Source organism: Schistocerca cancellata, chromosome 4, assembly GCF_023864275.1.
Source record: "Schistocerca cancellata isolate TAMUIC-IGC-003103 chromosome 4, iqSchCanc2.1, whole genome shotgun sequence".
Classification (NCBI taxonomy): domain Eukaryota; kingdom Metazoa; phylum Arthropoda; class Insecta; order Orthoptera; family Acrididae; genus Schistocerca; species Schistocerca cancellata.
Genome location: NC_064629.1, coordinates 506,938,023 through 506,953,482, shown reverse-complemented (window position 1 = coordinate 506,953,482; position 15,460 = coordinate 506,938,023). Strand labels below are relative to the sequence as shown.

At 37.4% G+C, this 15,460-nt stretch overlaps 1 protein-coding gene across 1 annotated transcript in view; it reads left to right on the top strand.

Annotated features, from left to right (window-relative positions):
• The window catches only part of LOC126184293 (Down syndrome cell adhesion molecule-like protein Dscam2), a 595,669-nt gene that overhangs the window by 478,208 nt on the left and 102,001 nt on the right, over positions 1–15,460 (top strand). Inside the window, exons 19-21 of the mRNA XM_049926671.1 lie at positions 1,516–1,668; positions 1,752–1,907; positions 2,017–2,316. Coding sequence (XP_049782628.1) covers positions 1,516–1,668; positions 1,752–1,907; positions 2,017–2,316 — 609 coding nt within the window. The remainder of the gene's footprint in view (positions 1–1,515; positions 1,669–1,751; positions 1,908–2,016; positions 2,317–15,460) is intronic.

Sequence of the window (15,460 nt, the reverse complement as noted above, 5' to 3'; positions counted from 1 at the left end):
TCTTGAGTGAGTCAATATCGCTTCTTAAGGAACTGACTATGAATTGTAAGCTAGCAATTCGTTCTTTTAGCGTTGTTATTGCAGTGTTACAATTCTTACAAACACCCTTTTTAACAGCATAACTATAACTATTTCTCAAGTTAGATTCACACACTTCTACACTCGCGGCCATCTTGGATAGGGTAGGATCTTTAGATCTTTAAAGAAGGGTTTCCATGGTTTTCTGCTGCTCACTCGTTTCATTATTCTTATAATAGCCTTTTGTTTCCTGAAAACTGTTATGGCCTGGTGTACATTTCCCCAGAAAATGATACCGTACTTCAGTATTGAATGCACATGGGCAAATTATACAGCCCTAACTGTTTCTACACTAGTATTGTTGCAGATAATTCTTACTACATAGCTCATTTTTGCTAGTTTTGAATTTAGGGATGTGATGTGAGTGCTCCATTTAAGATTCTCCTGGATATGAATCCCAAGAAATTTAGTTTCATTGATGGCACTAATGTTTTGGTTATCTATACATATTACAGGTTGTGCCAGATTTTTATTTTGATCAGTGTGGAAATTCATGAGTACGGTTTTTTGGGGATTAACTATTAGCCTGTTTCTGGTAAACCATTCAGACACTCTTTTTTTAATATTTTTTGCAAATGCAGTAAGATTTTCTTCTTCATTCCCTTCAGTCAATAGACTAGTGTCATCTGCAAACAGTACTGGTACAAAATCCCTAACGTATGATGGGAAATCATTAATGTAGACCAAAAAAAGAAAGGGACCTAAAATGGAGTCCTGTGGAACACCTTGGCTTAGTCCACATGATTCTGAAAGGTGTACTTGGAGGTCATTTCCTTCTGTGTACTTAATTTCAGTTACCTGAGAGCAATATTCCAAATATGATTCAATCCACTGATTTGGCACACCTCTTACACCATACTATTCAAGCTTCCTCAGGAGTATAAAATGATCAATCACATCAAAAGCTTTTGTTAGATCCAAGAATAAACCTGAGATATTTCTGTGGTTGTCCACGGCATTTAAGACATGGTTTATCAGACTGAAAGTGGCTGTTTCAATTGATCGCTGTGGCCTGAAGCCATGTTGACATCCAGAAATATTATTCTTGTCGAAGAATGTAATTAGTTTTGAAAGGAACACTTTTTCAATAATTTTCAAATACCCCTCTTTATCTCCAGGAAAAGAAATGTGCACACCTGAAGATCACTTATTGGGTCATTCTTATTGAGATCTTATTGTCTATTGATCATGCCAAAAATTTAAGGTTGTTCCATGACAAAAACTGTTTTATTTATTGGTACACAATTCAAATGTAAATTATGCTTTTTGTGAAATTTGATCATTATATTTTTGCAATTTTTTTATGTGGCCATGGATGCCTTAAATCATTTGTACATTACCATATTATTTCCTTGGTTATACATGGAAATTTATGTGAGTCTATAATTCCCTTCTTGTCTTCATTTCTTGATCTTCTTTCTTTTTTCATTTGTGTAGTTCCAGAGGCTGCTCCCAGAGATGTTCGATGTACAGCACTGTCTTCAGAATCACTCCAAGTCAGCTGGCAACCTCCGCCAGAATCATTGGTACATGGTGTAATCCAAGGGTACAGACTTATTTATGAACCAGTGTCACCCTCTCAACAGCAAGGTAATTTTATGTGATATAATGGTTATAAACTTGTGAACTGTGATCACTGATGTGTTCTATCAAAGGATATCTTTATTTTACAGACATAGATGAAACAAGGACTAAAATGACACCAACACTTACTACAGTTTTGCATGGTCTTTTCAAATTCACAAACTACAGTGTTCAGATACTAGCCTTTACTCGTGTTGGTGATGGTGTAAAATCACCAAAAGTGTTCTGTATGACAAAGGAAGATGGTAAGCTTTGTAATATATGTGACTAGCTTCAATATAACCTTTCCTAATGTTTATTAATTGATCCATTTTTAAAAATGAGTTTGGTTATTTGCTATTAAAATGGTTTTAGTTCCAGGTGCTCCAGCTGGAATTAAAGCACTACTACAAGCACCAGATACAGCAGTGGTTACTTGGTTACCTCCAACTCACCCAAATGGCATTATAGTGAAGTATGTCATTTACATACGTATTGTAGATAATGGGCATCAAGTAGATGCTCGCTCAGCCCTTCATCTGTCAATGTCAGATTTACGATTTACTCTTCCTGGAGTTAAAAGACGATTGAGATATGAGTTCTGGGTTACTGCTTTTACCAAAATTGGAGAAGGTCAGAGTACACCAGTGGCATCAGTGACACCAGAGTCAAAAGGTAATCTATGTGCAATTTCAGTAAACTTCATCAAAGCTGCATAAGTCTGTTACAATTTTTTATGTTCTCACATGAAATAAACTGTATGAATAATTTTATCCCTGCATATATAAGATTTGAGCACCTCTTTTGTTACAATGGATTCGATTTAATTAGCACAGGAAGACACTGTTGCCCTCACTAAAACTGATTTTATTGTGCATTTTCGCCCCCTGTGATTCTAGTAAAACTAACTGGCACTCATAAAGAGTTGAAGGAGATGCTTTACTAATTCCTTATTCAACATGATTTTTTCAGAACTTAATGATCCAAATATACTGTGTCTTTTGCCCACCAGTGTTTCACATTGGAAGATTAGGTGTGGTGTGGTCTCGTCCTCCTCACCACATAGTTTACACTTAGTGGTCCTTCCTGTATACCCATAGTATATAGGTGTTTCTTAAAGTTTTCATGGTCAGTCATGTGTCTTACCATCACTTTATTCTGTCTCCTATTCAAGTACAGGATTATAGAACTTCTCTCAGAACATGCCTTCAGCATCATTAACTTGCCACAGTTTTGTTTTCAGATAATAGTCCAATATTCTGTGTGTTACCTTCTGATCGAGCTACATAATTTTGATTTTCATATCACATTAATGATGGCTAGAATAGATCCCACGCCACAAAATGGAGTCATAGCACCTGTCCTGGCCAGCCTATTAGCTTGTCCATTGCCATGAATTTCTGAGTGATCAGGAACCCACAGCAGGTTTACCCTCTTGCATTTCACTAGCCTCACAATGGCTTCATGGCATTCTGCATCTCTCTTTGATCTTGTTGGAGGGGCTGATAGAGCCACCTGGCTTTCTGAATAACTGTGGATGCGATGATCCATGTAGCACCTAAACAAGTACTCCTCTGTGTACATTCTGATAGCAGATATTCCCATATGGAATAAAGTGAGCAGCTTCTCTAGAGAGATTGCTCTCTCTAGTATAGTCTGTACCCTATGTATCCTGAATGGTTTTGGGGTTCATTCTTCCACTGCTCCCTCCTTCAAACAGTTACACTGAAAGGTTTATTGAAGAAGCTAGAAGTTATTGTATGCTCAGCCAGTATTTCCCTGACCATTCCCATATTTACCGCACTCACTATACTGGTGTGTGAGATACTGGGTATCCTTAAGGTATTTAGTTCTTTCAGTTTTTAAACTGAGTACCCCTACCTCCATTGAAACCCAAAGGTATAATGGCAACACGTCCAGAAAGATCTCCACCCCAGCAGTGGTTGTGCTGCTTGTTCTGCCTGTTATGGCTAAGCAGGCTGGTCTCTGCACCTTGCCAGTCTCCTGAGCAGCCACCTTCTGTTCTACTTCATTCCACCCTGCTGTAGCCCCATAAATTATCATAGCTCGTACTACAGTGTAGCATATTCACTATACCCCAGTTTTTACTACAGGCCCTTCTAATATTCATGAGAGGTTCTTTTGCCTTAGAATGTATATTCTTTATGTGAGAGTTCCATGATAGTTTCACGTCCAGGGCTACCCCATTCAGATTCAGATTACCATGTAAGAGCTGACTTTAACTATTTAAATGAGGATTCTACTTTCTTGGGGTTGGTATGTTTAATTAAGTAACATAAATAATGTTATAATCCCAGTTTATAGAATCCAAAGGAAAGACACAACAGAGCATTTCCTATGTAAATTTTGTTTTTACAAGAACACCTCACTAAAAAGAAATAGAAAAAAATATATATAACTGCTGCCAATTTCAAGATCAGTGTGAAAATGGTGAAGCATTAAAATTCATTAACTTAATAAAAAAAATACAGTTTCAAATTAATTTTTTTGAAATCAGTGAGAGAAAATGCACAGTCACATACATGTATTGACAAAATTTTAATGAATTATTAATGAATTGTGTTTTTAAAGATGTACAAAAATTTTGTTTGAAATTATGAGTTTCTGATCATTCAGCATTATTCGTTGAGCTGCCAGATCACAATCATGACAGGCTGAATGAGATAGAATGGCACTTTGAGCAAAATACAAGGTGTACAACTTTGCTTCAGCCGTTTGCCGATAGGTAGTGACAACGGTAAGTAGTGGTCGAAAGAAACTGATCGCAGACCTCAGGCAGTTAGCTTGGACCTGAGTCAACATAACCTCATTCAGACATTACTCAATTTGTGTCTTCATCATAAAGTTGTTCTTGATTGAAAATGTCACTTTATGAGCCTAATTCTCGTCATTTGCGGGAGGTGTTACTGTTTTGTTTCAGTATGAAGAAAACAGCAGCTGAGTCTCATTGAATGCTCTCAGGTATGAATGGTAAGGACGGTATTAGTGAAAGAACGTGTTGTGAGTGGTTTCAATGCCTCAAGAATGGTGATTTTAGCGTCATAGACTGGCATAATGGTGGAAGAGAGAATGTTTTCAAAGATGCAGAATTGGAGACATAGCTGAGTGAAGACTCACATCAAACTCATCAAGAATTGGCACAATTAGTGGGAGTGACACAGCAAGCCATTTCAAAACAACTCAACGCTATGGGCACAATTCAGAAAGAAGGAACTTGTGTCCCGTGTGAGCTGAAACCAAGAGACATTGAACGGCGTTTGTGTGTCTGTGAACAGTTGCTTCAGAGGCAAAAATGGAAGGGATTTCTGCATCACATTGTGACCGGGGACGAAAAATGGGTTCATTATGATAACCCTAAATGCAAAAAATCATGGGGATATCCCGGCCATGCTTCCATGTTGACAGCCTAACCAAGTATTCACGGCTCCAAGATCATGCTCTGCATTTGATGGAACCAGCTCGGTGTCATGTACTATGAGGTGTTAAAACCAAGTGAAACAATTGCAGGTGCTCATTATCAAATGCAATTAATACATTTGAGCAGAGCATTAAAAGACAAAAAGCCGCAATACAATGAGAGGCACGATAAAGTGATTTTGCAGCAGGACAATGCTTGAACCCATGTTGCAAAAGAGGTCAAAACGTACTTGGAAACATTGAAATGGGAAGTCCTACCCCACCCACCATATTGTCCAGACATTGCACCCTCTGACTATCACCTGTTTAGATCAATGGCGCATGGCCTGGTTGACCAACACTTGCAATCTCATGAGTAAGTCATATATTGGATCGATTCATGGATCGCTTCAAAAGATGAACAATTTTTTCAATGTGGGATTTGTACACTGCCCAAAAGATGGCAGGAAGTAGGGGCCATCTATGAAAAATACTTTGAATGATACATGTGTAACCAATTTTTTTCATTAAAGCTTCAAATCTTGGAGAAAAAATGGCGGAAGCAAAGTTGTATGACTTGTAGTTCAAGTAGTGCAAATTTTAATTTTGTAAATGTTTTCAGTGAAACATTTCCACCTAAAACTTCTTTTAATAAAATGACAGAAAAATTGAAATCGATCTCTGAAGGTATAGAAATCTCTAGTGCTTAGAAGAGAGAGCTACATAGTGAACCAAGATATAATAAAACTACTGATTTGTTGAATGTGCTAGATGCTATAAAATTACATTTAAGAAAGTCAGTAAGGCAGCAAAGCAAATGGCAAGAAGTAGTTTATTTTTAAGACATGAGAATAAATCAAATGCAGTGTGGTCAGTTGTGAAAACTGAATTAGGTATTGGGGCCCCTAGCCATGGAATTTGTGCAAACAAGCTTGATGATGAGGTTATTGTAAATACAGCTCAGATCTAAGAATGCTTGAATGAATTCTTCATTAATGTAGCAAAGTGAGATGTCAGTGTTGCATATTATGACAACAAAGTATGTCCCTTCAGAGTAGATCAAATGTCCGAATGCGTCACAAATTTTAAACAGTATCAGCACTGGAAGTAGAAAATATTATATTAACATTGAAAAACGAAAAATTCTGCAGGCTGGGACTGGATACACACAAAAGTTCTTAAATTTGTGTATAAAATAATAGGACTCCCATTATCTATAAAATAATCTAATCTTTTGAACCATGATGTTTTCCAGAGGTACCGGTACTGAAATATGCAGAAGTGGAACTGCTGTTCAGAAAAGGATCAAGAAAGAGTATGGGAAATTATCATCCCAATTCTTTCTTCCAATTCTGTCAAAAGTATTCCAAAACGCTCTTGCTATCCATATTCAAAATTTTACTGAAAAGTATGAGATTATTTTGAAAAATCAATTTGGCCTCATGTGTCAAAAAATCTCTATAGATGCAATTAACAAGTTTGTTGACAAGATTAGCACATCATTAGACAACAAAAATAAAGTTCCAGGGGTCTTTTGTGACTTCACAAAAGCCTTTGGTACACTAAATTAAGCACTTCTTACACATAAACTTGACAGCTATGGAACTGGGGGTACTGTTCTACATTGGCTTACGTCATACTTGTGCAATGGGAAAGAAAGAATGATTGTCTCTACAAATGTAACAAATTATTCTTTCGGAATTGAAGACAGTAACACAAGGTGTCCCTCAAGGTTCTATCCTAGGACCTATTTTGTTTCTATTCCGTGTGTGTGTGTGTGTGTGTGTGTGTGTGTGTGTGTTTGTTTGTGAGTGTGTGAAATCTTATGGAACTTAATTTCTATTCTGCATTAATGACCTATCAATCAATATAAATACCACATAAGTTTTATTTTCAAATGACATATCTGTATTAAGGACCATGAGCCAGAAACTATCTGTGTCTGCATCATGAATACAATATATCATTTAGAGGCATGATTTCACCTCAATGTATTAACCATGAACAGTCCCAAAAACCCATGTGATCCAGCTGATAACAAATGGTGAACAATCCAGGAAATTAAAATAAACCATAAAAATCAAAATCTAGAAAAAGTGGATTCTGTGAAATTTTTAGGATTAAACGTTGACAAAAATTTAAATTGGAACAAATATGTGGAATTTCAAGTAAACAAACTATGTGGCTTTACATTTGCAAAGGATCACTGAAGCAGAGTATCATGTAGCTTTCTTTCAGTGATGCAATTTTAGCTAAAGCCTCTGATATGAACACAAGGAAAATTGCATATCATAGCTACTTCCTGTCAGTTACAAGGTTGCTATTGTTTTTGGAGAAATTCAAGCAACTTAATGTGCATATTAAAATTGTGGAAATGAATTATTGGAAACATGCGCTCTGCATCCAAGGAAATCATGCCACCTACCATTTAAAAATCTGAAATTGTTAAGCACCCACTCCAGCTATCCATGGTATTATCATTGTTTATGTAGCAGTTTAGAATGGAGCATGGAGAACTGCTTTGATTACAATTATAATCAAATAAATAAAGAAAATTTTAAACTCTCTGCTTATCATTTAAACTTAGATGCTCAGATTTCCGAGTATATGGGAATGAAAATTTACAACAAACAAAATGCCAAGAAGATTCTGAGTATGAACCTAGATTCACTGAAAGAAAGCTACATGATACTCTGCTTCAGTGGTGCTACTACTCAGCTGAAAGTTTCGTAAATGATTAACTGAATATTTGAGCAGGATGCAGTTTGTCAATTTTCTTGGTATGTGAATATGTAAAAGGTATCTTTTTGCAAAAGAGTTACATCAATATTTAAATATTACTCCGTATTATTAATTACAATTTTACATCAGTGAAATTGTATTAACCATATTTTAATGTGTCTCCTGTACTCTAACAAAATGATTAACATCTGTATGCTACGAGACAAAGGCAGTGTGGTCCGTTGTCAAATAAGAGTTAGACATTAGAATTAGTAGTAATGAAATATCTAGGATTAAAGTAGATGATAGCATTATTGTAAACCCAGCTCAAGTGCCAGAGTGTTTAAATGAATTGTTCATAAATGTGACAAAGTCAGATGTTGGTGTAGCAGAGTATCAGAGTAAAGTAAATCCTTTTGGACTCCGCCAAGAAGCTGAATTTGTCATGGATTTTAGGTAAGTCACAATAAGCAATGTGGAAAATGTTGTATTATTGTTAAAGAAATAAGAACTCATCAGGGTAGGCTGGGATACCTACACAGTGGTTAAAGCAGTGTGTGACATAATAGTACCTTCCCTAACTAAAATATTCAACTGATCTTTTGAACAGGGATGCTTTCCTGATGTGTTGAAATATGCCAGAGTCGGACCTCCATTCAAGAAAGGGATGAGGGAACATATGGGAAACTATCACCATATTTCTATTCTTCCAGTTCTGTCCAAAGTGTTAAGGAAAGTAGCTGGAAACTAGATTAAAATTTTGTTGTAAAAAATGACGAAGTAACCACTTTGGGTTTCAACCAGGAAAGAACACTCTGGATGAAGTGAGTAACTTTATTGAAAAGATATGCAAATTGCTGGATCAGAGGAGTAAAATTGCAGGTGTCTTCTTTGATCTTACAAAAGCATTTGACTCCATGAACAATGCCTTGCTTATCTACAAATGAGACAAATATGGGATTAATGGCAATGCTCTAAATTGGCTCATATCTTACTTTCAAAACAGAAAATGTAGGGTAACTATCACCTCAAATGCAGTGAATTATTATTCTAAATGGAATATAGTATCACAAGGCATGCCTCAAGGCTCAATTTTGGGGCCAATCCAGTTCCTGTTCTATGTAAATGACTTACCCATAAATACACAAATTACCCATCAGTTCTGTTTGCAGATGTGAATTCTATTTTAATTGAAGGTGACAACACAGAAAAAATTCTGAGCTCCATCATAAGCATGATGGATACCCTAGAAAACTGGTTCCAGTTAAATGGGTTGAACTGAACATTGCAAAAACCCACATGGTACGCTTCAAAATCAAACATTCTAAATTTGTGGAACATACAAAAACACAACAATAGTTATAGAAAAAGTTGAGATGATCAAATTCCTGAGACTAAATGTGGACAAGAATTTAAGCTGGAATACGCATATTGACTGCCTGACAAATAAACTAAGCAGTTTTGCTTAGTTTATTTGAAAAATTGCATATCATAGTTATTTTGAGTTTTACATTGGATATAGTATAATTTTCTGGTCAAGTTCAAATAGTGTATCTCTGATACTGAAATTGCAAAAGAAAATTGTCAAATAGATGTGCACTGGTCAGCAAAGAGAATCTTGATCCCCATTATTTCAGAAACTACAAATCCTAAATGTTCTCTCCATATACATTTAGGAAATTATGATCTTCCTACACAGCAGACAAACATTATTTGAAGAGAATCATTTTAACTACACATATAACATGTCAAATAAAAATAATTTTGTGCTACCAACACACCAGCTGAAATTATACGCATGTCTGCAGAGTATATTGGGATGACAACATGTAACAAGTTAATCAACAAAAACATATTTAATATGAAGCCAGAGGTTTTAAAAATAAGGCTAAAGCAGATTTTGTGGGATAAATGCTACTATTTTATGGAAGAATTCATAGAGGATGAAATGATAATTTGAGTGAGGGGTAATACAGTGTTAGATCTTATTGTGGTATATGTAACAAACTTCTATTATATTATGATATTGTTTCTTAACATCAGCTGTTTTATGTTTATGATGAACTTTTATCACAATTTTGATGTGTCTCCTTTGTGTGTCTCAAATGATTTAGGGTATGTACATTATGAGACTAATAAATTAGATTCATAGTTCTTATTGAGAGGATTGAGATTCCAGTATTGTGTGGCATATGCTTCCTTGTAAATGATACTACAGCAGTTTTCTTGAGACTGACCATTAGATCCTGTTTTCTGCATAAGTTTTGCAAATTAAGCAATTGCTCTAACAGTACTAACAAATTTACCATTTATTACTGTGACTAAATCATCTGTGTCTCCTTGCCAAAACTAGCCTGCAGTATTTAATTCTTCAGTGAGTTCATTCACCACTAGGTTCCACAGTAGTGGGCTGTGCCTTGGCACAAGTACAGTATTATACACTTCATGATAACTGTACACTTATTAAATGTGGAGTTTTCACCAAGTGTGCATTACTGTAATTGTGCCAAACACAGCACATTTATGTGGAATGTGTTCAGACTATTATGACAGCTATGTATGTTGTACATTTGAGTGAGTCATATTTGACAAAAATGTATTTTTGATCCATTAGTGTACACTATTTTTCTCCTGTGATGATGGTTGTAATAACCAAAACCAGTAGAGAGTAAATATAATTGTACAGCTGATGACAGAAATATGATTTTTTCAAAAATCATTAATAATGGTGGCTTCTACCTTTCTTTTGCTTAGCATTGTCTTAATCCATCTGGATATGGTGCTCTCAGTGTTTTGCTCTTGTGCAGCTTTAACTTTGAATTTGAAGATATTGCTAAAAGTCCCTCTAATATCCTGGCAGACCCAGAGAGCAATGTACTGAAAGTGTAGAGTTTTTCTCTACCACCCTCACGAGTTGACACTGTTTCACGTCCTCCAACCATTAGGAATGATTTCTGATGCTAGACTCACTCTAAACAGTCTGCATATGAATCTAATTAAACTCGTTCCTGCTTTTTGTAGTAGAGCTGGAAAGAATTCATCTGGGCCTGGTGACCTGAGTGGTTGAAACGTTCCCACTGCCCATTGGATTTTGTTTTGAAATCAACACATTCTCTGGCAGATTTCCAGTTTTCACTGTGATTACTTGTAAACTAGTGCCTCAGTGGAAATGACTCCTGTTCTGGATTATCTGCCAGAGAACATTGAGAGAAATGTCTTGAGCGTATCACTCATTTTCTTTGTATATCAACCATTCTCTTTCCTTAGAGTACCTCCTGGATTAGTTGGTATTCCAGTGAGAATTTTATGAAGTCGAGCACAATTAGCTGTACATTCCACTTCCTCACAGAATATAGCATGACATCTTCTCTTGATTGATTGCAAGATTGTATTTGACAAGAGCCTCCTGATATTTTGCCTATTGCCCTTTCTTTCTTGCAAGGTTGAACTGTCTTTGTACCTGCATCCTTTGCTCTTTCATGTTGTTGTTCCATCAAGGTACATTTATGTTTGTGTACTTCTTGGTGATTGGACAGGCTTCTTAAAGTGATGTCGTAATGGCAGGTGTCGCTGCATCTGCCATTTTCTCAAAATCTGCTGAGTTCTTTATTAAAGTTCTGACTTCAGATAAGCATGAGTTTAGGTCTTTTCTATCTATGTCCAAGTCTGTTTTCCTAGGATTCCTTTAGGCCACAGTCTCTTTATAACACCCTTTTCAACCACAAACTTAATATAAGTGTGGTCAGATAAGGATGACTCCAATGCCATGTGCTGTTGTTAGATGTAATTAAAGTAGACCCAAAAACTGTGTCAATTACTACTTCCCTTCTTCTATTCCTGAAGGTACAGTCCCTACACATGATTTCCAAATTACATTCAAGTTAATAGTCACATTGGTGCTCCCATCTGCTTTGGTGTCACTACTTCCCCATACCAGGTCCTGGGCACCTGCATCACAATAAACCAAGCTGTCTACCATTCTCCTCACTTCCTTTGGAAAAGGAGTACTGTTCTCACAAGAAAGGTAAGCTGAGGCCAATACAGTTTCCCTCATGCCTCTTTTCTCATGCTGTTTCATCCTGAAGGTCATCAAATCTCAGGAACAGAAGCCTTCAGCAAGAATTAAATTCCATTCTTAACATAAATACATGTTCTAGAGTTCTTTCTATTTCTAGCATAAATCAACTTACCTTCAGTTCCTCCAAGGTCTGAAATGCCTCCTTTATATAGGCAGGGTTCCTGGATCAGGGTCACATCGACTTTCTGCCTCCCCAGAAGGTGAGTCGTTGTGGCATTTTCTCCTTTACTGTGTTGGAGATTTATCTGCAACACTTGTAGCCCCCAACTTGCCAGTATGGTTGCTTCTAATGTCTTTGATTATCATAACAGTAACCTGTGAGAAACCTAAATACCCTTGGCAGGAGTATCCTTTAGGAGTTTTGGTATCCAAACTGATATCTTTGTGATCTTGAAGAGCTCAGCTACTGCCTTGACTAGCAGCTTCTCCTTCTACCATGGAGGCATCTTGGGTACCATCTCCTTAAACCAGTCCACTGTTCCTACTCCCTTGCACGCAAAGAAAAGAGAATCCTTGTCCAGGTAGACCCTTCTGAATTTAGGGCCTGCACTTTCATCCTCCCAAATCTTCTCAAATAGAACCATCTGAACAAGCTGCACCTGATGCAAGGCTATGTTTCTTAGTGGATATCTCTGTTGGGTAACCACCATCCTAAAAACTGAGGCTGCAGTACAATAAATCTCTTTCCCTGTTTCTTGCCTCACCTTTTTGTGGCTCTGTTTATCCTGAGATGTGGAAGCATTAGATTCCTCTCTTGTTCTCTTGTTATCTGTCTTGGATGCAGAAAGTGCTCTATTATCTCATTCACTCTGAGGCAGTCATTATTGGAGATGTTAGGTTCAAGACCTTTTAGTTCCCTCCATTTATGTTTAGGAAGCCATTCTTTACCTTCCTTTGCTCTTTGTTCTTTGAGAAGTTTCCTTCTCTGAGCACTAGACAAAGATTTGATCTTGACCTTGTCCAACTTCTCAGTGATGATTTCCACTTGTTGGACTGGTCTGTCACCCAGTCCAATTGAGGAAATAGTTTCCATCAGTTCCAAACCTGATGCTCTTGTGCTTGACATTTCATTAGCATTTTGGTTTGCTCACTGTTCTTCATTTTTGTTCCACAAGCATTGGAGATTTATTTGATAGACACCATGTAGTCCCACACTAGCTAATTACTCAGAGAGGTTGCCCAGTACCTATATCCCTGATACTCTGTTAATAACATGTCTTCCCATGTGTCACACACCCCTCGGCATGGGTTGCATCACACTTTGGCTTGTGTATCTGGAACACTGGGGAAGGATTAGGAGGATGTATATGGGAGTGATGTGGCCTTGTGAGACACTCTTTGTCTGATTAATCCACTGAGGCCTGTCCAGCATGGCAGGCACTGGAGACCCTGCCAGCAGCTACACTATAGCTGAGATAGCCCTCAGCTTCATGGGAATACACAGACCTCTCCACTCATATGGTCAGTACTTCAACAATGCACAAGCATCTCCAGTTGTATAGTCACTACTTTAAAGATATTTGTGAGTCAGATGCACAGTGGGCAACCAACATTGTTTTTGAGAGTAACTGGCCAGGCTCCCAAAAAATGGTTAAGCATATTCAACTGTGTCGTTAAATGTAACTGTTGGGAAATATAGTACAGCAGTTGCTTAAAAAAAAGAGAGAGAACACTCAAGAGCTGTGACAAATTTCACTCAGAAATTAAGAATACATTTGCAGTAGGTCCACCTAGCCAAAGAGCTATTAAAGAACAGAGCCCATTACTATGCATAATTGACACACTCATGTGTAAAATGATGTAGCTCCTAAATATGATGGAAGTTACCAAATATCCACACTTAAATTGCCCTTTTCTGCCCAACAGGACTTAAAAGTCCACTTTCTAGAGTCATAGAAAGCATGGAGCAGAATTCATGCAGTGGCATCCTATCAGGACCCCTGTCTACCTCTGCTGTAGCACAGGAAACTCCTTGGCTGTGGTAGTTCAATATCACTGGTTACAGTGGACAGTAAATGATAGATTGTCACATCATTGCACTATTATTTGTTTCCTCATAAGAGTTTATGTGCCCTGTTGATGTGAAAGGACATTATCTTGAGTGTTTTTGTATTGCTTTAGTTCCTGTAAACTGATATTATTAATGGAATAAATAAATAATCTGACCAGATACACGGGCCAGAGGAAAATATGGAACACCATGAGAAATTCATGTTTGAACATTAATGTGGATGCCAGCCAAGCCTGAAAGTTGCATTGCTGTATTTGATCATGAATGGTGCCTGTGCAACATTCTCAACACATTGCAAGGGCCAGTCATGGTCAAAACAGTGCTCTTTGTGGTTATGAGTGCATTGTTTTGGAGCTGAGTGACTTTGAACAAGGGCAAATAATTCATCATTGTATGGTGTGTGCTTCTGTAACAAAGGTGTTTGGTGTTTCAAGAAACACCATATCAAAGATTTATACTTCATATAGGGAAAGCAGAAAGATGCCATCCACTAAGTCACAACATGGATGAAAGTGTGTGTTGACTGTTCACGACCAGTCATTGAAGATTATTGTGGCAAAAAATAAGAGGATGACAGTTGCAAAAGTCACTGCAGTACAGAACATTGCAGTCAAAAACCATTCATAAGCTGGGAACTGCAGGGTGAGTTGCAATTCCAAAGCCTCTCATCAGTGATGCAAATGCCCATACCAGAAAAACAGGGTGCCAAAGCCATAAACCTTGGATTAGGGATCAATGGAAAAAAGTCATTTGGTTGGATGACTCTTGTTTCACAATGTTTCCAACTTCTGGCTGACTTCATGTCCCAAGAGTGAAACATAGTGGGGGTTCAGTGATGATTTGGGTGGCCATATTATGGTATTCCATAGGCTCCATGGTTACTGAGCAAGGTCATGTTACTGTCAAGGATTATGTGACCATTCTGACTGATCAAAATGATCCCATGATACAATGTTTCACAGTGGTGATGCTGCATTCCAAGATGACAGGGCACCTGCTCACACAGTGCTCATCATCCCAGACTGATTTTGTTGGCACAATGACGAATTGCTGCTTCTCCCCTGGCTGCTAATCACTAGATCTCAATATTAGTGAGTCTTTGTGGTGTACTTGGGAGAGAAGGGTGTTTGATTGCTGTTCACTGTTAACCTCCATCATAATCACCTGAACTTGCCACTATTTTATGGGAAGAATGATATAATATTCCTTTGAAAACCACACAGGACCTGTATTTATCCAGTTGCAAGATAATTGGAAGCTGTTTTGAATGTCAATGGTTTTCCTGCATTGTACTAGTTATAGTAATGCATTGTGCTTTTGTCCAATCCCTCCATGATCTGATGGAACTCGAAAGTCCCACTTGTACTCTGCACACAAATTAAAAAAAAAAGTATGTATTAAATTTTTGATTTGCTTTTGTAATATCCTCCCCAAATATTAAATCCTTTGGTGCAGTTTTTCATAGTTTGGGTATGAAAGGGCTAGGGGCAGAACAGTAGATATCTATCAGGTGCTTATTTTGTAGGATGTCATCACAACAGAGGACTTCGTGAAGTGTTGCCAGGGCATTGTGGCACTGTGTCATTACGTAA